The sequence below is a fragment of the Oncorhynchus clarkii genome, chromosome 16 (genome assembly GCF_045791955.1).
Source record: "Oncorhynchus clarkii lewisi isolate Uvic-CL-2024 chromosome 16, UVic_Ocla_1.0, whole genome shotgun sequence".
In the NCBI taxonomy this organism is placed as follows: domain Eukaryota; kingdom Metazoa; phylum Chordata; class Actinopteri; order Salmoniformes; family Salmonidae; genus Oncorhynchus; species Oncorhynchus clarkii.
In genome coordinates this window covers 40,669,279-40,691,942 of record NC_092162.1, presented here as the reverse complement: position 1 = coordinate 40,691,942, position 22,664 = coordinate 40,669,279, and the positions used below count along the sequence as shown (strand labels likewise).

The window sequence follows — 22,664 nt, the reverse complement described above, 5'->3', positions numbered from 1 at the left end:
GGGTTTTTTATAAGAGGTTTAGGTTTTAGAAGTTTAGGTTAAATGCCTAGTTATAACAGTCATATAACAAAATAAACAAAAAGGTTCGTTAGCTGAACTAAAACTCCAGGAATCAAAAAAATGTCAGCTATCCATGTGAGTATTTAACAGAACAATGTAGAATTTCATAAGCACTCTATAGGGGCACTGTTAAAGGCCACTGACTGATTCCCCGCTCAATATTGCGGAGGGCTCAATTTACCCTTTTAGTATTTCTCCATCATACCTCTGACTTTCAAGGATCAGTTTATGATCAGTTCAAAGCTGTGGTGTGAGAAATGAGAATCACCTTTTATTAATGAATGAATGGATGGAGCGCAAATGTTTTCGTGGTGCTCTAAAGGTAGTGTCTGTATTTGGTTGGTTCAGCCGATCCCAAATCATTCCCGAACCATTCCCTCTGGCCCCATGTTTGCATATCTGAAGGGTCTGGGTAGGTATAAGCAGTGTCGTCGTGGAGCTTACAGATCTGCAAACAACAGTTATGGCCAAGGGATAGGGAGCTAATTGGGACTGACTGGATGTCTTGCTATCCTAACGTCTCATCTGGCAGTTTTTGGCAGCACAGGAAGTATCTGAAGTTCAGTATCAGTGTTCATCATGTCAATTGACTGGGTTTTAATAACGGAAACCCCAGGCCAACAGAGGAGTGAAGGGCAATAGGTGAACGCCAAAACAATGATGGAAAATTGTATTAAATGGGATATAAGGCCCTTTATCATCTTCCCCAGAGTCAGATGAACTCGTGGATACCGTTTTTATGTCGCTGCGTGCAGTTTGAATGAAGTTGCTAACTAGCGTGAGTGCAATTGCTTGCTAGCGTTAGCGCAATGACTGGAAGTTTAATGGTGTCTGTTAGCTTCCAGTTATTGTGCTAACGCTAGTTAGCATTGGCTTGCGAAACTACCTCAAGCTTCCTTTATACTGGACACGGTGACATAAAAATGTTATCCACAAGTTCATCTGACTCTTGGGAAGTATATAAAGGACCTCATTGTCAAAATCCAGAAATATCCCTTTAATAAAACTCTAGTACATGCAGGTTGTGGATGTGCCCCACTTTGGGTATGGTGATGCAATGTCAAAACATTATGTCTGGCTCTCTCATGTGTTGGGAATATGACCATAATTCAATATAACTGAACTTAAAGCATGTCTCCAAAATGAGCTAATGAAAAAGTAACATGTTGATCGATAGACCAGAAATTAAATAGATGAAGGCATTGAATACCAGAAAAAATTGCTGTTAAGAATTCCTTTGTGTATGGAATGTTTGTATATTCTTTGTTCACCCAGGTAAGTAATAGTGTTCTCTATATAGATTCATATTTTCCTGCTGTCGTAAAACATTACGGAAAAGTTGAAACATCACACAAATACACAGACATTTAACATAAGGAGGTGGGGGCGTTCACTACACATATTTCTTTTTTAAAAACCAATAGGCAAAGTATCCCATCCCTCCCAGAGAGCCCATGAGGAAAGAGGCCCCGAAAAAAGATGGCGGCTTCTTTTTTACCATTCGGAATGCGTTAGGTAGAACTGCTGACAGGAGGGTTGTGTGGATGTCGCCCAAAACCTTGCGGAAAGCGTAGCGTTTTTGCACCCGCTCGAAAAAGGACTGGAGGTTGGGTCGGCTGCCGTCCTCCCAGTATTTCTTTGAGAGTCCCAAGAACTTAAGCCTGTGCAACAAGGCTCCCAGGCAGACATCAGCTAGTGTAAATTCAGGTCCACATAGCCACAACTCACACTTTTGACCTGCCAAAGGGAAAAGAAAACAGCATACTGTAGCAGAGTGGTATGAAGTAGCCTTGTCCCAGATATGTGTGCTGTCTTGTCAACTCTTATATGACCATAGTACAGTGGCAAGAAAGAGTATGTGAACCCTTTGGAATTACCTGGATTTCTGCATTTATTGGTCTTCAAATTTGATCCGATCTTCATCTAAGTCACAACAATAGACAAACATAGTTTGAGGTTGTGTCAGCTAAAGACCTATGAAATCTCTGGAACATGCTAACATCTCTGTTGACGAGACTACGATACGTAAAACACTGAGCAAGAATTGTGTTCATGGGAGGACACGGAAGAAGCCACTGCTGTCCAAAAAAAAACATTGCTCAGGTCTGAAGTTTGCCAAGGTCCACCTGGATGTTCCAAAGCACTACTGACAAAATATTATGTGGACAGTTGAAACTAAAGTTGAGTTGTTTGGAAGGAACACACAACACTGTGTGTAGAAAAAAAGGCACAGCACACCAACATCAAAACCTCATCCCAACTGTAAAGTATGGTGGAGGGAGCATCATGGTTTGGGTCTGCTTTGCTGCCTCAGGGCCTGGACAGCTTGCTATCATTGACGGAAAAATGAATTCCCAAGTTCAAGACATTTTGCAGGAGAATGTTAGGCTATCTGTCTGCCAATTGAAGCTCAACAGAAGTTGGGTGATGCAACAGGACAATGACCCAAACACAGAAGTAAATCAACAACAGACTGGCTTCAACAGAAGAAAATACACCTTCTGGAATGGCCCAGTCAGAGTCCTGACCTCAACCTGATTAAGATGAGGTGGCATGACCTCAAGAGAGCAGTTCACACCAGACATTCCAAGAATATTGGTGAAATTAAATAGTTTTGTAAAGAGGAATGGTCCAAAATTCCTCCTGACCGTTGTGCAGGTCTGATCTGCAACTACAGAAAACGTTTGGTTGAGGTTATTGCTGCCAAAGGAGGGTCAACCAGTTATTAAATCCAAGGGTTCACATACTTTTTCCACCCTGCACTGTGAATGTTTACATGGTGTGTTCAATAAAGACATGAAAATGTATAATTGTTTGTGTGTTATTAGTTTAAGTAGACTGTGTTTGTCTATTGTTGTGACCTAGATGAAGATCAGATCAAATTTTATGACCAATTTATGCAGAAATCCAGGTATTTTCAAAGGGTTCACATACTTTTTCTTGCCACTGTATTTGTAGTTGGCAAGATAGAACAGATCTGGAACCAGGCTAGCAAAATAAAACAGAATATGTTTGGTAATGTCTGAACTGAAGGACATAAACATAAATAACATGGCAACAGTAAACATGTCGTCCCCCACAAATGGGCCCCACCCCGTGTGACTAACAAATTTCAGTTAATTACTATATCTTCCGCCTTGGGCCAATCAGTGTAATTCTGTAAATACCGGATCGCCATGGCAAGACACATCATTCACCCAAGTTTCGTCAAAATCAGGCCAGCGCTGTCTGAGATATTGCGTCTGAAAATCATATGGACAGAGGCAGGTCCACAGTCCCCTCCCCGATTTCATCGATGGGGACAATAATCTCCCCTTACCTTTATACTCGATTTTCCTCTTTTCTAGCTCGGCCTCCACCTGATCTAGTACCATCGCCAACTCGGCAAGGATCTTCTTCAGGTAGCTGACATTGTCATGGTCCAATATTTTTGCCTGTGAGCACAAGAGTAATCCTATATCACAATACAGTACACGCACTTCAGCTCTCTGAGGTTCCATTCTGTGAGCTTGTGTGGCCTACCACTTTGCGGCTGAGCCGTTGTTGCTCCTAGACGTTTCCACTTCACAATAACAGCACTTACCGTTGACCGGGGCAGTTCGAGCAGGGCAGAAATTTGACAAACTGACTTGTTGAAAAGATGGCATCCTATGACGGAGCCACGTTAAAAGTCACTGAGCTCTTCAGTAAGGCCATTCTATTGTCAATGTCTGTCTATGGAGAATACATGGTTTATGCTCAATTTTATACACATGTCAGCAACGGGTGTGGCAGAAATAGCCAAATCCACTCATTTGAAAGGGTGTCCACATACTTTTGTATATATAGTGTATGTGAAACCCATCTCCATCTCTATGCCTATATTCAGTCTCACACCATGGATAGCCTCTCACGGGCCAATACCTCTTGGAAGATCACATGAAACATACATGGACAACATCTGCCGAGACACTGGTCTCAACAGAAGACCTACCAGTTATCATGTGCTATGTCATTGTCTGGCACAAGCAAGTAACTAATCATGTCTGTGTCCCCTTGGAATACAATAACAGAGGAAAATAAACCTATTTGTAACAGTGGTAAATAAACATATTTTCATATAAGTACTGACTAAAGATAGGAAGAGCCAAGCCATTAAAGGGAAACCATTTGTTTTAGCCAGCAGGTTGGCCCTGGCAGTAGCAGCTATTCATGTTGATATATTATGGGTCAACAAAGAACTAACATAGAACCTGACACAATCACTTGGGGTAATTGCGCAATATCTATCCTACATCACACCGAAACATTGTCAAAAACAACCATGTTGGAGATGCTCTGTGTAATAGAAATGTACACAACAGCTCATATTGCTTACAGTTGTCAATGTGACCAGTTCATTTGAGTAAGAACAGTATCACCTCATCTTAACAATCTTGTAAGGCCATGCTCATTTAAATAAATTGTTATATGCCTTTAAAACACAGATACACACACACACATGGTATTTAGAGCGAACGGAAAGGTCAATTGTTTGTATTGTGACAATCATCTGTAATGTTTCTCTCTTTTAAGGCTTCTCCTGTGGTCTGGTGGTGCCATGCTGCCAGTCTTACCATGAGTTTTTTCTGCTTGGAGAGGTATGGCTCTGTCAGAGTGGGCTCCTCATGGTCCAGCTTCATCAGCTCAGACGCAGCGTTGGTCAGGTGTCCTGAGGACAGAGAGACAGAGACATCAGTGACTCCTGGATGAAATAGTGAGATAAGACACAATAGTCAGTGCCTACTGGAGTCAATACCTCTGATAAACCCTTCTGTCACCACAACTGTCGGTCTAAAACAGTACCAAAGGCAGAGAGTTGATGTTCAATAACAGCAAATGATCAAGTGTATATGTTCCTAGTTGACAAGAGTATAATTCATTAGAAATACACAATTTACAAATAGAGATCCCATTAAATCTGCATTTCCCAAGGACAACCTATTTCCGTTATAAAGTGTGAGATATAAGTTGTTGCATGTTGTTCATAAAACACATGAATGACTCGGATTAAATATAAACATTGGTGTGCCGCCTCAAACAACAAATAAAGCAAGTTTATTTAAGAGACATCAACACAGGGCATGGGGTTTCCTGGTTAATATATTCCACTGCAGGCTTTTGGCTGGACTAGTCTTTTTCTTGATTTACGCAACACGTCCATGAAGTAAGGATTCATGTACTGAGTGCGGACTCAATGACCTAATATCGCATACAGAGAATGAGTGACATTGCTTCAATTCAATTTGAAGGATTTTAACGATAAACAAGGTGAAATTGGACAGCGTAATTTGGTTCATGACAACCTGTTAACATGAAAATGTTGTGAGAACGCTGAATGGTAATGGATAATTATATCAGTTTTCATTTTGTTTTGGGATATTGCGGATCATGAACTCTGTTTATATTCAATATGATATTATTACAATGTGCACGGGCCTTGCATGTATGCATTTTTATGGTCTACTCATTAACATCTCAAAATAATTTAGTTCATACTACAGTTGAAGTCGGAAGTTTACATACACTTAGGTTGGAGTCATTAAAACCCGTTTTTCAACCACTCCACAAATTTCTTGTTAAACTTCTTATGGCTGAAGGAGCAGTATTGAGTAGCTTGGATGAAAGGTGACCAGAGGTACCCAGAGTAAACGGCCTGCTCCTCAGTCTCAGTTGCTAATATATGCATAGTATTATTAGTATTGGATAGAAAACACTCTGACGTTTCTAAAACTGTTTGAATGTTGACTGTGAGTATAACAGAACTCATATGGCAGGCAAAAACCTGAGAAGAAACCCAAACAGGAAGTGAGAAATCTGAGGTTGGTCGATTTTCAACCCAGGCCCTATTGAATTCACAGTGGGATATGGATGAAGTTGCACTTCCTGGGGCTTCCAACTGTCTTTAGAAACTTGAATGAGGCTTCTACTGTGTTGTGGGCCTGAATAAGAGCTGAATGAGTCAGGTTACTGGCAGAGAGCCATTTCCTGGTCATGCGCATTCCACATGATATCGACCTGCGTTCCATTGCTTCTCTAGACACAAAGGAATTCTCCGGTTGGAACTTTATTGAAGATTTATGATAACAACACCCTAACGATTGATTCTATACTTAGTTTGAAATGTTTCTTCAACCCGTAATATAACTTTTTTAAGTTTTTGTCCGAAGTTATGTGGGACCTGCACGAGCGTTTGGATATGTGTACCTAACGCGCTGACAAAAGTAGCTACTTGGACATAAATAATGGACATTATCGAACAAATCAAGCATTTATTGTGGAACTAGGATTCCTGGGAGTGCATTCTGATGAAGATCATCAAAGGTAAGGGAATATTTATAATGTGATTTCTGGTTTCTGTTGACTCCAACATGGCGGAAAATTGTATTTATTTTCTGGGCTGCGTCTCAGATGATTGCATGATTTGCTTTTTCCGTAAAGTTTTTTTTAAATCTGACACAGCGGTTGCATCTAGGAGAGGTATATCTATAATTCCATGTGTATAACTTGTATTATCATCTACCTTTTATGATGAGTATTTCTGTTGAATGGATGTGGCTATGCAAAATCACTGGATGTTTTTGGAACTAGTGAACGTAACGCGCCAATGTAAACTCCGATTTTTTTATATAAATATGAACTTTATCAAACAAAACAAACATGTATTGTGTAACGTGAAGTTCTATGAGTGTCATCTGATGACGATCATCAAAGGTTAGTGAATAATTTTAGCTCTATTTGTGCTTTTTGTGTCTCCTCTCTTTGGCTGGAAATTGGCAGAATTTTTCTTTGGCTTGGTGGTGACCTAACATAATCGTTTGTGGTGTTTGTAAAGCCTATTTGACATTGGACACTGTGGTGGGATTAACAACAATATTACCTTTAAAATGATATAAGATACATGTACAGTGGGGCAAAAAAGTATTTAGTCAGCCGCCAATTGTGCAAGTTCTCCTACTTAAAAAGATGAGAGAGGCCTGTAATTTTCATCATAGGTACACTTCAACTATGACAGACAAAATGAGAAGAAAAAATCCAGAAAATCACATTGTAGGATTTTTAATGAATTTATTTGCAAATTATGGTGGAAAATAAGTATTTGGTCACCTACAAACAAGCAAGATATCTGGCTCTCACAGACCTGTAACTTCTTCTTTAAGAGGCTCCTCTGTCCTCCACTCGTTACCTGTATTAATGGCACCTGTTTGAACTTGTTATCAGTATAAAAGACACCTGTCCACAATCTTAAACAGTCACACTCCAAACTCCACTATGGCCAAGACCAAAGAGCTGTCAAAGGACCCCAGAAACAAAATTGTAGACCTGCACCAGGCTGGGAAGACTGACTCTGCAATAGGTAAGCAGCTTGGTTTGAAGAAATCAACTGTGGGAGAAATTATTAGGAAATGGAAGACATACAAACCAATGATAATCTCCCTCGATCTGGGGCTCCACGCAAGATCTCACCCCGTGGGGTCAAAATGATCACAAGAACGTTGAGCAAAAATCCCAGAACCACACGGGGGGACCTAGTGAATGACCTGCAGAGAGCTGGGACCAAAGTAACAAAGCCTACCATCAGTAACACACTACGCCGCCAGGGACTCAAATCATGCAGTGCCAGACGTGTCCCCCTGCTTAAGCCAGTACATGTCCAGGCCCATCTGAAGTTTGCTAGAGAGCATTTGGATGATCCAGAAGAAGATTGGGAGAATGTCATATGGTCAGATGAAACCAAAATATAACTTTTTGGTAAAACCTCAACTCGTCGTGTTTGGAGGACAAAGAATGCTGAGTTGCATCCAAAGAACACCATACCTACTGTGAAGCAAGGGGGTGGAAACATCATGCTTTGGGGCTGTTTTTCTGCAAAGGGACCAGGACGACTGATCCATGTAAAGGAAAGAATAAATGGGGCCATGTATCGTGAGATTTTGAGTGAAAACCTCCTTCCATCAGCAAGGGCATTGAAGATGAAACGTGGCTGGGTCTTTCAGCATGACAATGATCCCAAACACACCGCCCGGGCAACGAAGGAGTGGCTTCGTAAGAAGCATTTCAAGGTCCTGGAGTGGCCTAGCCAGTCTCCAGATCTCAACCCCATAGAAAATCTTTGGAGGGAGTTGAAAGTCCATGTTGCCCAACAACAGCCCCAAAACATCACTGCTCTAGAGGAGATCTGCATGGAGGAATGGGCCAAAATACCAGCAACAGTGTGTGAAAACCTTGTGAAGACTTACAGAAAACGTTTGACCTCTGTCATTGCCAACAAAGGGTATATAACAAAGTATTGAGCTAAACTTTTGTTATTGACCAAATACTTATTTTCCACCATCATTTGCAAATAAAAAATCCTACAATGTGATTTTCTGGCTTTTTTTTCTCATTTTGTCTGTCATAGTTGAAGTGTACCTATGATGAAAATTACAGGCCTCTCTCATATTTTTAAGATGGAGAACTTGCATAATTGGTGGCTGACTAAATACTTTTTTGCCCCACTGTATGTTTGAGGAATTTTAATTATGAGATTTCTGTTGTTTTGAATTTGGCGCCCTGCACTTTCACTGGTTGTCATATCGATCCCTTTAACAGGATTGCAGCCCTAAGAAGTTTTAACAAACTATAGTTTTGGCAAGTCGGTTAGGACATATACTTTGTGCATGACAAAGGTAATTTTTCCAACAATTGTTAATTAACAGACAGATTATTTCACTTATAATTCACTGTATCACAATTCCAGTGGGTCAGAAGTTTACATACACAAAGATGACTGTGCCTTTAAACAGCTTGGAAAATTCCAGAAAATTATGTCATGGCTTTAGCAGTTCCTGATAGGCTAATTGACATAATTTGAGTCAATTGGAGGTGTACCTGTGGATGTATTTCAAGGCCTACCTTCAAACTCAGTGCCTCTTTGCTGGACATCATGGGAAAATCAAAAGAAATCAGCCAGGATCTCTGAAAAAATAAATAATTGTAGACCTCTACAAGTCTGGTTCATCCTTGGGAGCAATTTCCAAATGCCTGAAGGTACCACGCTCATCTGTACAAACAATAGTATGCAAGTATAAACACCATGCGACCACGCACCCGTCATACCGCTCAGGAAGGAGACACATTCTGTCTCCTAGAGATGAACGTACTTTGGTGCGAAAAGTGCAAATCAATCCCAGAACAACAGTAAAGGACCTTGTGAAGATGCTGGAGGAAACACGTACAAAAGTATCTATTTCCACAGTAAAACGAGTCCTATATCGACATAACCTGAAAAGCCGCTCAGCAAGGAAGAAGCCACTGCTCCAAAACCGCCAGAAAAAAAGCCAGACTACGGTTTACAACTGCACATGGGGACAAAGATCCTACTTTTTGTAGAAATGTCCTCTGGCCTGATGAAACAAAAATACAGCTATTTGGCCATTGTTATGTTTGGAGGAAAAAGGGGGAGGCTTGCAAGCAGAAGAACACCATCCCAACCTTGAAGCACGAGGGTGGCAGCATCATGTTGTGGGGGTGCTTTGCTGCAGGAGGGACTGGTGCACTTCACAAAATAGATGGCATCATGAGGAAGGAAAATGATGTGGATATATTGAAGCAACATCTCAAGACATCAGTCAGGAAGTTAAAGCTTGGTCGCAAATGGGTCATCCAAATGGACAATGACCCCAAGCGTACTTCCAAAGTTTTGGCAAAATGGCTTAAGGACAACAAAGTCAAGGTATTGGAGTGGCCATCACAAAGCCCTGACCTCAATCCTATAGATAATTTGTGGGCAGAACTGAAAAAGCGTGTGCCAGCAAGGAGGCCTGGGATTTATTTGCCAAAACTGACTCAGTTACAACAGCTGTGTCAGGAGGAATGGGCCAAAATTCACCCAATTTATTTTTGGAAGCTTGTGGAAGGCTACCTGAAACATTTGATCTAAGTTAAACAATTTAAAGGCAATGCTACCAAATACTAATTGAGTGTATGTAAACTTCTGACCCACTGGGAATGTGATGAAAGAAATAAAATCTCAAATAAATAATTCTCTCTATTATTATTCTGACATTTCACATTCTTAAAATAAAGTGGTGATCCTAACTGACCTAATACAGGGAATTTTTCCTAGGATTAAATGTCAGGAATTGTGAAAAACAGAGTTCAAATGTATTTGGCTAGGGTGTGTGTAAACTTCTGACTTCAACTGTATGTGAATATTTTACAATTCATTGTAAATGGTGACACTGAACTTGACTTGACTTACTACGTATTTCAGCGGTGGCATACTTTGGGATCATGGAGTCGGTGGTGAGCTCTGGGTGCAGGATACAGCCGTGTGTGTAAGCATCCATGGGCAGGCCGTCCAGCAGCTCACGGTACTGCTGCACACGCTCGTGGATTGGAGAGTCAGCATCGGGAATTAGCTGGGCCACCGTTTCTAAAAAGAAACCAGGTACACACAGACAGAGGTATTTACAGCCAAACATACAATGCATTCGGGAAAGTATTGAGACCACTTAACTTTTTCCACATTTTGTTACATTACAACCTTATTCTAAAACTGATTAAAATATATTTTCCCCTCATTAATCTACACACAATACCCCATAATGACATTTTTGCAAATGTACTTTTTTTACACAAGTATTCAGACCCTTTGCTATGAGACTTGAAATTGAGCTCAAGTGCATCCTGTTTCCATTGATCATCCTTTCTTCAACTTGATTGGAGTCCACCTGTGGTAAATTCAATTGATTGGACATGATTTGGAAAGGCACACACCTGTCTATATAGGGTCCCACAGTTGGCAGTGCATGTCAGAGCAGCAAAAACCAAGCCATGAGGTCAAATAAATTGTCCATAGAGCTCTGAGACAGGATTATGTTGATGCACAGATCTGGGGAAGGGTACCAAAACATTTATGCAGTATTGAAGGTCCCCAAGAACACAGTGGCCTCCATCATTCTTAAATTAAGAAGTTTGGAACCACCAAGACTCTTCTTAGAGCTGGCCACCCAGCCAAACTGAGCAATCAGGGGAGAAGGTTCTTGGTCAGGGAGGTGAACAAGAACCCAATGCTCACTCTGACAGAGCTACAGAGTGCCTCTGTAGAGATGGGAGAATCTTCCAGAAGGACAACCATCTCTGCAGTACTCCACCAATCAGGCCTTTATGGTAGAGTTGCCAGACGGAAGCCACTCCTCAGTAAAAGGCACATGACAGCCCGCTTGGAGTCGCAGACCATGAGAAACAAGATTCTCTGGTCTGATGAAACCAAGATGGAGGAAACCTGGCACCATCCCTACGGTGAAGCATGGTGGTTGCAGCATTATGGTGTTTCGGATGTTTTTCAGTGGCAGGGACCGAGAGACTAGTCAGGATCGAGGGAAAGATGAACGGAGCAAAGTACAGAGAGATCCTTGATGAAAACCTGCTACAGAGCGCTCAGGACCTCAGACTGGTGTGAAGGTTCACCTTCCAACAGGACAACGAGTCTAAGCACACAGCCAAGACAATGCAGGTTTGGCTTTCGGGACAAGTCTCTGAATGTCCTTGAGTGGCCCAGCCAGGGCCCGAACCATATCGATCATCTCTGGAGAGACCTGAAAATAGCTGTGCAGTGACGCTCCCCATCCAACCTGATAGAGCTTGAGAAGAGCTGAGGAGAAGAATGGGAGAAACTCCCCAAATACAGGTGCGCCAAGCTTGTAGCATCATACCCAAGGAGACTCTATATTAGAATAAGGCTGTAACGTAGCAAAATGTGGGAAAAGTCGAGGGGTCTGAATACTCTCCGAATGCATTGTAACACATAGGACCATATACAGTGCCTTGCGAAAGTATTCGGCCCCCTTGAACTTTGCGACCTTTTGCCACATTTCAGGCTTCAAACATAAAGATATAAAACTGTATTTTTTTGTGAAGAATCAACAACAAGTGGGACACAATCATGAAGTGGAACGACATTTATTGGATATTTCAAACTTTTTTAACAAATCAAAAACTGAAAAATTGGGCGTGCAAAATTATTCAGCCCCCTTAAGTTAATACTTTGTAGCGCCACCTTTTTCTGCGATTACAGCTGTAAGTCGCTTGGGGTATGTCTCTATCAGTTTTGCACATCGAGAGACTGAATTTTTTTCCCATTCCTCCTTGCAAAACAGCTCGAGCTCAGTGAGGTTGGATGGAGAGCATTTGTGAACAGCAGTTTTCAGTTCTTTCCACAGATTCTCGATTGGATTCAGGTCTGGACTTTGACTTGGCCATTCTAACACCTGGATATGTTTATTTTTGAACCATTCCATAGTAGATTTTGCTTTATGTTTTGGATCATTGTCTTGTTGGAAGACAAATCTCCGTCCCAGTCTCAGGTCTTTTGCAGACTCCATCAGGTTTTCTTCCAGAATGGTCCTGTATTTGGCTCCATCCATCTTCCCATCAATTTTAACCATCTTCCCTGTCCCTGCTGAAGAAAAGCAGGCCCAAACCATGATGCTGCCACCACCATGTTTGACAGTGGGGATGGTGTGTTCAGGGTGATGAGCTGTGTTGCTTTTACGCCAAACATAACGTTTTTCATTGTTGCCAAAAAGTTCAATTTTGGTTTCATCTGACCAGAGCACCTTCTTCCACATGTTTGGTGTGTCTCCCAGGTGGCTTGTGGCAAACTTTAAACGACACTTTTTATGGATATCTTTAAGAAATGGCTTTCTTCTTGCCACTCTTCCATAAAGGCCAGATTTGTGCAATATACGACTGATTGTTGTCCTATGGACAGAGTCTCCCACCTCAGCTGTAGATCTCTGCAGTTCATCCAGAGTGATCATGGGCCTCTTGGCTGCATCTCTGATCAGTCTTCTCCTTGTATGAGCTGAAAGTTTAGAGGGACGGCCAGGTCTTGGTAGATTTGCAGTGGTCTGATACTCCTTCCATTTCAATATTATCGCTTGCACAGTGCTCCTTGGGATGTTTAAAGCTTGGGAAATCTTTTTGTATCCAAATCCGGCTTTAAACTTCTTCACAACAGTATCTCGGACCTGCCTGGTGTGTTCCTTGTTCTTCATGATGCTCTCTGCGCTTTTAACGGACCTCTGAGACCATCACAGTGCAGGTGCATTTATACGGAGACTTGATTACACACAGGTGGATTGTATTTATCATCATTAGTCATTTAGGTCAACATTGGATCATTCAGAGATCCTCACTGAACTTCTGGAGAGAGTTTGCTGCACTGAAAGTAAAGGGGCTGAATAATTTTGCACGCCCAATTTTTCAGTTTTTGATTTGTTAAAAAAGTTTTAAATATCCAATAAATGTTGTTCCACTTCATGATTGTGTCCCACTTGTTGTTGATTCTTCACAAAAAAATACAGTTTTATATCTTTATGTTTGAAGCCTGAAATGTGGCAAAAGGTCGCAAAGTTCAAGGGGGCCGAATACTTTCGCAAGGCACTGTAGCATTCTAACATATAGGCCTGTAACATAAATAGACAACACTGTATACCAACTTCAGCCTTTACTTTATGTGCAACAGTCCACTTACAAAGCCTAACAATGGTGTGTAAGGGGGATTTTACTGTGAATGGAGTAAGCTCAACTACAACCCTGTTTCTGACAATGGGATACATAGGCCAATATGCAGAACCAGATGCAAACGTTCCGCAAGATCAACAAATAGCTATGTGTTTTTACTTTAGATTAAGATACGAGCTAGTTTAGGTAGGCTATGAGCTGCTGAGGGCTGGCCAGAAAGCTGTGACTGATGACGGGGAGTGGGGACACAGGAAGTGCCCGGGGATATTCCAGTCTGTGCTGTTAATCTGGTTGTGTGTCTTTAAGGTGGAGCTGGAGGCCTGGAGCTGCACCCGGCAGACTGCTGACTAATCAGTCCAGGCCCAGTAGGTCGACTTGGGCATGGCTGTGGCCGTACGTGGCTTGGCTCTGGAGGTCTTCTGCTGGTGCGCTCTGCTGCAGCGCTAAGCACCCATCCTCAGACAGAACACAAACAGGGGCATGGCCTTGGCTTGGACACAGCCACAGCACTGCTGCACCTCGTGCCAACATGATGATGGTGCACAATAAAATGTCGCACTGGAGAGAACCCACTGAACTCACTATGTTTTACTGCCCAGTCACATCTCACTCTGATACATGGCAAGCAAATGGGACACTGCTGACAAAATACCAAAACAAGATTCTCCCTGAGAAAGCATAAGGAGAGCATAAAGAGAGATTAAGGTTCAGCTTGCCTGGCTACCCAGACTCCTTGCTACCCAGACTCCTTGCTCGGCTAAAATGCTATGCCACGCCCACAAACTTTATTTTCCTCCTCAGGGAGTCTGGATATGACCATATGGTGCTTTCAAGACAATTGGGAACTCTGGAAAAAAATGAGGTCAGATCATGACGTCAGTGATCTTCAAGTCGGAAAGTCGGAACTATAGAAAGATGCCAGAGTTTCCGACTTGGTATTCTGAGTTGGATGACCGTTTAAAAAAAACAATTTTGAAGTTGGAGAGTTCCCAGTTGTTTTGAACGCGGCATTTCTCCCCAACCCTTCCCTGAATGCGAACACATTCATGGCGTCTGATTGGTCCCAGAAAACAAATGGGTTGGGCCAGAGCCAGAACACGTGGTTGAAGCGGTGTTTTTGAAGTACATAATTGGCTTTAATACTGTGATTGGTTAGAGGCGATCCAATTGCTGATGACTTTGTTTTCACCATAAACGACGTCACTCAAACGACATTCAATGATGGCAGATTCACACGAAAGTCTGTAGCGAATGACAGAACAGCGTAAGAACTTAGTGTGAGGCGTCAGGCTAGTGCTTAGCTACCATAAAATAGTAAGTGATATGGAAGTGGATTTCACCTTGCTAGAGGTAGGATTTCAACAATAGGCTAACTTGAGTTGACTTGGCACTAGATTTCCTGTCCTTTACTATGACAGGATTTTCTCTTCTGCTTCATCTACACTTCCTAGGCCAACTCCACTCCCCTTTGGCAGGGTGCATTATAAAGTACACAGAATTGGAGACAATATCTGTAAATCAAGCAGCTGGATGACACATCCTCTTTAAAATGAGCATGAGGTCTGGGTCGTGTTCAGTAGGGCTAAAAAGTTTTTCAACCAAGTGAAACAGGGAGATAAACTACTCTGACATATACTATGCTAAACGCTTTGCTACACGGGTCCCTGCTGAACACAAATCTGCTACTCAACAGCCATATTGAACATGAATATAAACTGAAAATAATCTAAATGTCATTAAAGAAAAATAGCTACATCTGTTTAAAATAAAATAAGAGCTTGAAAGTTACAAATGGACGTTAATGACATGAGAGAAATCATTGGAGCACATCTGTTGCAACTGAAATCTGAAATCAGTATAGTCGGCTTCTATAGCATCAAGCCTCTCTGTCATGGATGGGTGAGTGTGAAGTGTCTCGATCTGAAGTAAGAGGAAGTCCTTCATCCATTGGCCATGGTAAATACTGCATCCCTGCAGGCCTTGCTGGAGCCATTCTCTCGGGACATTACATAACGACCCACAATCACCACCGCAAATGACCCAAAGGACCATGATAGGACATGTGATATACTGAGAAAAACATGGCACGCAGAATACAGTCAGTATCTGGGTTGAATTACACTTCCCTGGTGAAAAAATAGCTTAACACGGTTTACGAACATTAAAATAGCAACATTAATGCCTCAAAACGTCTCTACTCTTTGCTATGCAGCCGCCAGCCAGTCACTGACTTAATGTCATGGACGATCATTGATCCCTGAGCTGCAGTGAACCATAAGATTGGCCAATTAGATGTATCTCTGTTCACAACTGTTCACAATTCCGTCTGTAAGTATTCAATAACCTGGTGAATACTGTTTATGGTTACTAATAAAGACATGAGTAGCCCGGAAAAGCAGTACATCCCCAAGTTAGTCTCTAGGTAGGCCATCGCTATGACCTGGTTGTATACTGTTTGCTATGCAGTCACTACTGTAACATCATGGGTGAAAAGAGACCCTAAAGTAACCTTAAAGGAAAAAGATCAAGTAGTCTGAAAGGCAATACCTCCCCCAAAATGAGCCTCTAGGTACTCTATAATCTGGTTGTAGTCTGAGACGATGGTGTCTCCGTGGATGAAGACGGCCACCTCCTCCCCCAGGTTGAGCCTCATGAACCAGGGCTCCTTGTGCTCGGCTATAGGGAGACTTACGTCTCTCTCTTCACACAGCAGACCCTTCTCATTGATCACCAGACGCACCTGGACGAAACACAGAGAAACACTCGAGTTACAATTTCGTCTCATAGCAAAAGGCACAAGTTACATCTACATTTCATCTTCAGAGACACAAGTTACATGTTCGTCTCATAGCAAAAGGCACAAGTTACATCTGCATTTCATCTTCAGAGACACAAGTTACACCTTCATCTCTTAGCTCAATTCAGTTTTTTTTGTGGCTTTGCGCAATCAGTACTCTTGATGGTCCTTGTTATTATAATCTTATTACAAATATGTGCTAGTGAAGTGAATCTAAGAGGGAAATCCCTTCAGGTCTACAAGGGTTAACATAAAAAATAAAATGTTAAGTTGCGTTCGCAATTTAGCTTATTGTTGCTACTTGTACAATGTTTTGTTGGAGAACAATTTTAAAAGGAAACAATTATCTGTTTCTTTCCAACCAACTGCACGCCCTGGAGCAGAGAAGCCTACTCTACACAAGTACAGACAGGCATGAAACAGGATGTTAAAAGTCCTTAGGAAAAAGTACCGTTCATGCATCACTGCCAGATGTAGGCCCCTTTATCTTTTGTGTTCATAATCCCAAGCAAAATAATGATGTTTTGTTGTGCTCAATAAGAACTAAAAGGGCTTCTGTGAGGCAGACAGTATCCATTTACAGTGTCTTATTAAAAGCCATGCCAAGCTCCGTAGAAGACTATTGTAGAAAGAATATGAATTACACTGTGGAGGTTGAGGGGGCCATGGGTTTGTTGTACATGGCCAGACAAATTATAACAAAACATCGCAAAGTGTGAGTGTGAGTGCATCAAATTATTAAAAAGTTCAAGCCTAGGAATTATTACAACCCCTGTCTAGTACAGGGTAACCTTGTCCCCACGCTATTGTGCACAGAGGGAGGAAGACTGGTGTGTGAGACAGAACAGGAAGACCTTGTAGCTTGCTCAACTTACTGCAACAAGTCCCATCACTGATTACCTATGTAACAGCATGAAACTTAAACAGTAGCTGAAGTAGATGACTGTAAAGAACTATTAGGGTATATACTCAACCAGAACAACGATTCAAAGATTACAAATATTCCTCAATCATATGGTTGCAGCAAATGTACTAATCTAACTCTTCTAACCAGACTATTAATTGCACCTTAACACTAACTCCTCATCATAAACTCACTGACCAGGGCCATACTAGCACAGATAACCTTCTGCAATTCTACACATTTGCCATGGGGCAGAAAGGTTTTTTTTTTTTTGCAATTTTAAAGCTAAATTCCTCAATTCCCCCACCTCATTTAAAGCAAATTTCCTGCAATTCTACACATTTTGCCATGGGGCAGAACATTTTTTTTGTTGCCATTTTAAAGCTAAATTCCTAAATTCCCCAACCTCCAGAGGGCCCCTCAACTGATGTGTTCAAATCACATTTTATTTGTCACATGCTTCGTAATCAACGGGTGTAAACAAACAGTGAAACGCTCACTTCCGGGCCCTTACCAACAATGCAGAGAGAGAAAACATTGACATCATAGAAAAATAATAACACAAGGAATAAATATACAATGAGTAACAATAACTTGGCCAAATACACAGGGTACCAGTGCGGAGTTGATGTGCAGGGGTATGAGGTAATTGAGGTAGATATGTATATATACACAGGGTACCAGTGCGGAGTTGATGTGCATGGGTATGAGGTAATTGAGGTAGATATGTATATATACACAGGGTACCAGTGCGGAGTTGATGTGCAGGGGTATGAGGTAATTGAGGTAGATATGTATATATACACAGGGTACCAGTGCGGAGTTGATGTGCAGGGGTATGAGGTAATTGAGGTAGATATGTATACATACATAGGGTACCAGTGCGGAGTTGATGTGCAGGGGTATGAGGTAATTGAGGTAGATATGTATATATACAGTGCATCGGAGAGTATTTAGACCCTTTGACTTTTTCCACATTTGGTTGGTTACGTTACAGCCTTATTCTAAAATGGCTTTTAAAAATTCTACACACAATACCCCATAATGACCAAGCAAAAACAGTTTTTTTAAACATTTTTGCAAATGTATTGAAAATAAAAAAACTTCAATATCACATTTACATACAGTAAGTATTCAGACCCTTTACTCAGTACTCTGAGGTAGCCTAGTGGTTAGAGCGTTGGACTTGTAACCAAAAGGTTACAAGATCGAATCCCCGAGCTGTCGTTCTGCCCCTGAACAAGGCCGTCACTGAAAATAAGAATTGTTATTAACTGTTTTTGCCTGACTTGCCTAGTTAAATAAATAAAATAAACACTCTGTTGAAGCGTATTTGGCAGTGATTACAGCCTTGAGTCAGTTGGGTATGACGCTACAAGCTTGGCACACCTGTATTTGGGGAGTTTCTCCCATTCTTCTCTGCAGATCCTCTTAAGCTCTGTCAGGTTGGATGGGGAGAGTCACTGCTTAGCTATTTTCAGCTTGTGTCTCTCGAGAGATGTTCGATCAGGTTTAATTCCGGGCTCTGGCTCAAGGACATTCAGAGAATCGTTCCGAATCCACTTCTGCACTGTCTTGGCTGTGTGCTTAGGGTCGTTGTCCTGTTGGAAGGTGAACCTTCACCTCAATCTGAGGTCCTGAGCACTCTAGAGATGGTTTTCATCATCATACTTTGCTCTATTAATGTCTATCTATATAGTCTCCCACTAGTCTCCCATTCCCTGCCACCACCTTAGGGATGGTGCAGGTTTCCTCCAGACGTGACTCTTGGCATTCAGGCCAAAGAGTTCAATATTGGTTTCATCAGACTACAGAATCTTGTTTCTCGTGATCTGAGAGTCCTTTTGGGTGCCTTTTGGAAAACTCCAAGCAGGCTGTCATGTTCCTTTTACTGAGGAGTGGCTTCTGTCTAGCCACTCTACCATAAAGGCCTGAATGGTGGAGTGCTGCAGAGTCATGGGGTCTGAATACTTTCCAAATGCACTGTAGTTGGGGCAATAGGATAGATAATAATCAGCAGCGTCATATGCAGGGGGTCCCCAACCAACGTGCTCATAATATGCTATCTGTCGGTGCCCCGACCTCCAAGAGGCCCTCAACTGATGTGTTCATATGCTATGTAAACGGCCCTGTCACTGATAACCACTGCCATCTGAGTTGGAACCACCAGAACCATAGATAGCGATAGAGATCTCTATATCTGACCCAGGGATCCACTGACACCTGAGTTGGACTCACTGACATTGAGTGTTGACTACTGTATAAGATCTAGCAGTAGAGACTTACAGGCTTTGGGGTATACTGTAGTGACAAAGGTGTAAATCTCCAACCTTCTGCAGCAGTTAAGACTGACAGACAGTGAAGTATTTCTCTTCAATTGCTTCAGATGATGCCGTAACCTTAAGGTATCAAACTCATGCTATATCATTCCTCTTGTGCACAATCGATCATTTACTGTATGCCAGGTGGATCAATGATTAAATTAAACTACATTATGAGAGATTGAGATATAGTTTACATACATTGATGATTTTCTAAAGATATCAAGAAAGACAGGTTTGTACAGGTTAATGCAATGACAGAGCAATTTTTTTGGTCTGTCTCAGCTATATTTGCAGTGACTTGGACATCTGTCTTAGTCCTCCTTAGTTTGACCAAAATCCCTATATGGATCATGTGAATTGTGCAAGGACATAAATTGATGTACTTTTTTATGGCATACTCAAATATAAAACACATTTGCCTGTTTGTTGGCCACATACTGTATATTGGTGCTGAGAGGACAGAGGAACCATGGTATCCTAACATTCCCTGTTCATTATCTCAAATCCAATGCCGCCTAAACCATCATTAACAGCAACCTCAAGTTGTACATAGTACACTTTGCCCAATGACAGTTTTAGGCTACTCTATTAAGATGTAGGACTGTCGAAACGTTAAGGAATGCAACCTCTCTAAGTGGAACCCTCGACAATGACGTTTAAATGATGTTTACTGTTACTGTTGAGTGACAACAGGACCAGATCAGCAGTAGCTCCCAGAGTGGTTTGGAGCCAATAGCCTAATGGTTTGGAGTGGAACAAAGCTAGCTGAGCACAATACAAACAGACGTGTAGAGCGGATGTCTAACCAGGTGCCTAGCAACACTTGCCCACATGTTGTCTTCATTGCATGATGTTTCTATATGTCATATTGATGCTAAATGTTGATCCTGCGTTCACTATATGTGCATTTGGGAAGAAAAAAAAAACAATTATGTCTCTATATTCAAAATGCGTAATATACACTGAGTTTGTAAAAAACTAAGGACTCTTTCCATGACATAGACAGACCAGGTGAATCCAGGTGAACGCTATGACCCCTTATTGACGTCACTTGTTAAATCCACTTGAGACAATTGAGACAGGGATTGCGTGTGTGTGTGCCATTCAGAGGGTGAATGGCAACAAACGATTGAAGTGCCTTTGAACGCGGTATGGTTGTAGTTGCCAGGTGCACTGGTTTGAGTGTGTCAAGAACTGCAACGCTGCTGGGTTTTTCACGCTCAACAGTTTCCTGTGTGTATCAAGAATGGTCCACCACCCAAAAGACATCCAGCTAACTTGACACAACTGTGGGAAGCATTGGAGTCAACATGGGCCAGCATCCCTGTGGAACGCTTTCGACACCTTGTAGAGTCCATGCCAGATAAATGAAGTGTTCCTACTGTACACTCTGTGTATGTAAAAAGTTATATCAATAATATTTAGGCTAGTTAGCTGGCTAACTCTTGATCCTGTAGTATACCCCTCATTAGAGAAAGGTATCAAAAAAGGCTCACGATGGGCCCTATATACTATTGGAATAAAAATGGCCAAGTCTATGAATAGATTTTTGAACAACATATGCACTACATTGAGAGAAAGGCACAGGGAAGGTTGAAATGTTGCATTTTGTTTGTTTTTCACAGAGATACCTCACTTTCAATCAATTATTTACATTGTCATATTTTGGACCACAGGAGGTGTAGCCTGATTTCTCATGAATGAGGCGAAAATTGTCCAAACATAGCATATGCCTTGTTAGAATTAGACACCGTCTTCTAATCACCGAATCCATTGGAATATAACAGATATTGATCACCAATACAGTTATAGCCTATCCATCTCGTATAATTCAATGTCGGAAAATGTCCACACCTGATGATGCAGAGGTTTCATAACGTCTCGTATGAGAAATATTGCCAAAATGTAAAATAAAAAAAATAACACAAACGTGTAGGCCTACAACACTATATATATAAAACATCTAATATATTGAATTAAAAAATATATAGCTAAAGCAGATATGATATGTAAGAGACAGAGCGGGAACACCTCCATTTCATTTTCATGCTGTCGGTGTGTTACCTTTTGAGAGGTGAAAGACTGCGTCCAGTGATACAAAACAAGCTTGTCTTTAGAGAAACTAGGTTTCGACTCTATAGCTGGCTCTTCGCTTTTCTCCATATCTGTTATTTCACCGTCTTCATCCATGGCTGAGATTGGCCACCAGCTACAGTTGGTGGGGGTAACATTGTTGGAAGACGCCATGACAGAGGGTTTTGTGAATGTGAGAGAGGACCAAGGGAGGGAGAGAGGAGAGATGGAAGGAGGGAGGGACAGAGAGAAAAGGAGAGAGAACAAGAGCGCAAAGGATTTCAGCACCACGAACAGAGCATCATAGATTCGACGCGACGCGGCAGCATCAATTTTGGACAGCGCCCAGTACTGAATTCTAGATATCTTTCTTTAACGCTTGCGTTGGCAGAAAATGTTATAGCGTAATCCACACAACGTTAACCATTTACTCGAGCATGGGAATACGTTTACAATTAAATTATTGTGTAAACTATTACATCACACGCGCACAAACATGCGCCAGTGACGAGAGGGTGCATTTTACGAGAAGGTCAAAGTGCTCTCTATGAGGAAGGAGTGTAGGATAGCCGTTATTGATAGGTCTTTGTTTTTAAAAGGACGGTGGCCAATATTGGTAGTTGGATTAAAAAGCATTAAAAGCATTTTATTGTATTTTTAGGTCTTAACAGGTTACAGTATAGGGTCCCCAATCCAACTAATGATTGTGCAATTTAGCTGCATTGAATCAATTGCATTAACCCTTCTCATTTTACTCATAATAAACTCAATTACTCCACGTTTATAGAGCAATTTAGGTGTTTTTGTTGTGTTTTTTTTTATCCACAAATATTGCAATGATTAATCTGTGCCAGTAGATGGTGCGAATTTTACATGCTAGGGCTGAGCAATCAGGAACTTAGGCATCCCAAGCAAGCCTCAAAGTGGCGTTCAGCTAAGTGAACAAATAAAGATGAGGGGTCGTGCTGAACATGAA

The 22,664-nt window shown here is 41.6% G+C and overlaps 1 protein-coding gene across 1 annotated transcript; it reads right to left on the bottom strand.

Moving 5' to 3' along the window:
- Positions 1–1,101: 1,101 nt before the first annotated feature.
- On the bottom strand, positions 1,102–22,115 carry LOC139367609 (ganglioside-induced differentiation-associated protein 1-like 1). The gene is given in 7 exon segments (XM_071105873.1): positions 1,102–1,797; positions 3,380–3,494; positions 4,656–4,750; positions 10,322–10,495; positions 16,138–16,330; positions 21,680–22,081; positions 22,083–22,115. Coding segments are annotated over 7 exon segments (1,356 nt in total). The 3' UTR covers positions 1,102–1,453.
- Positions 22,116–22,664: the final 549 nt, after the last annotated feature.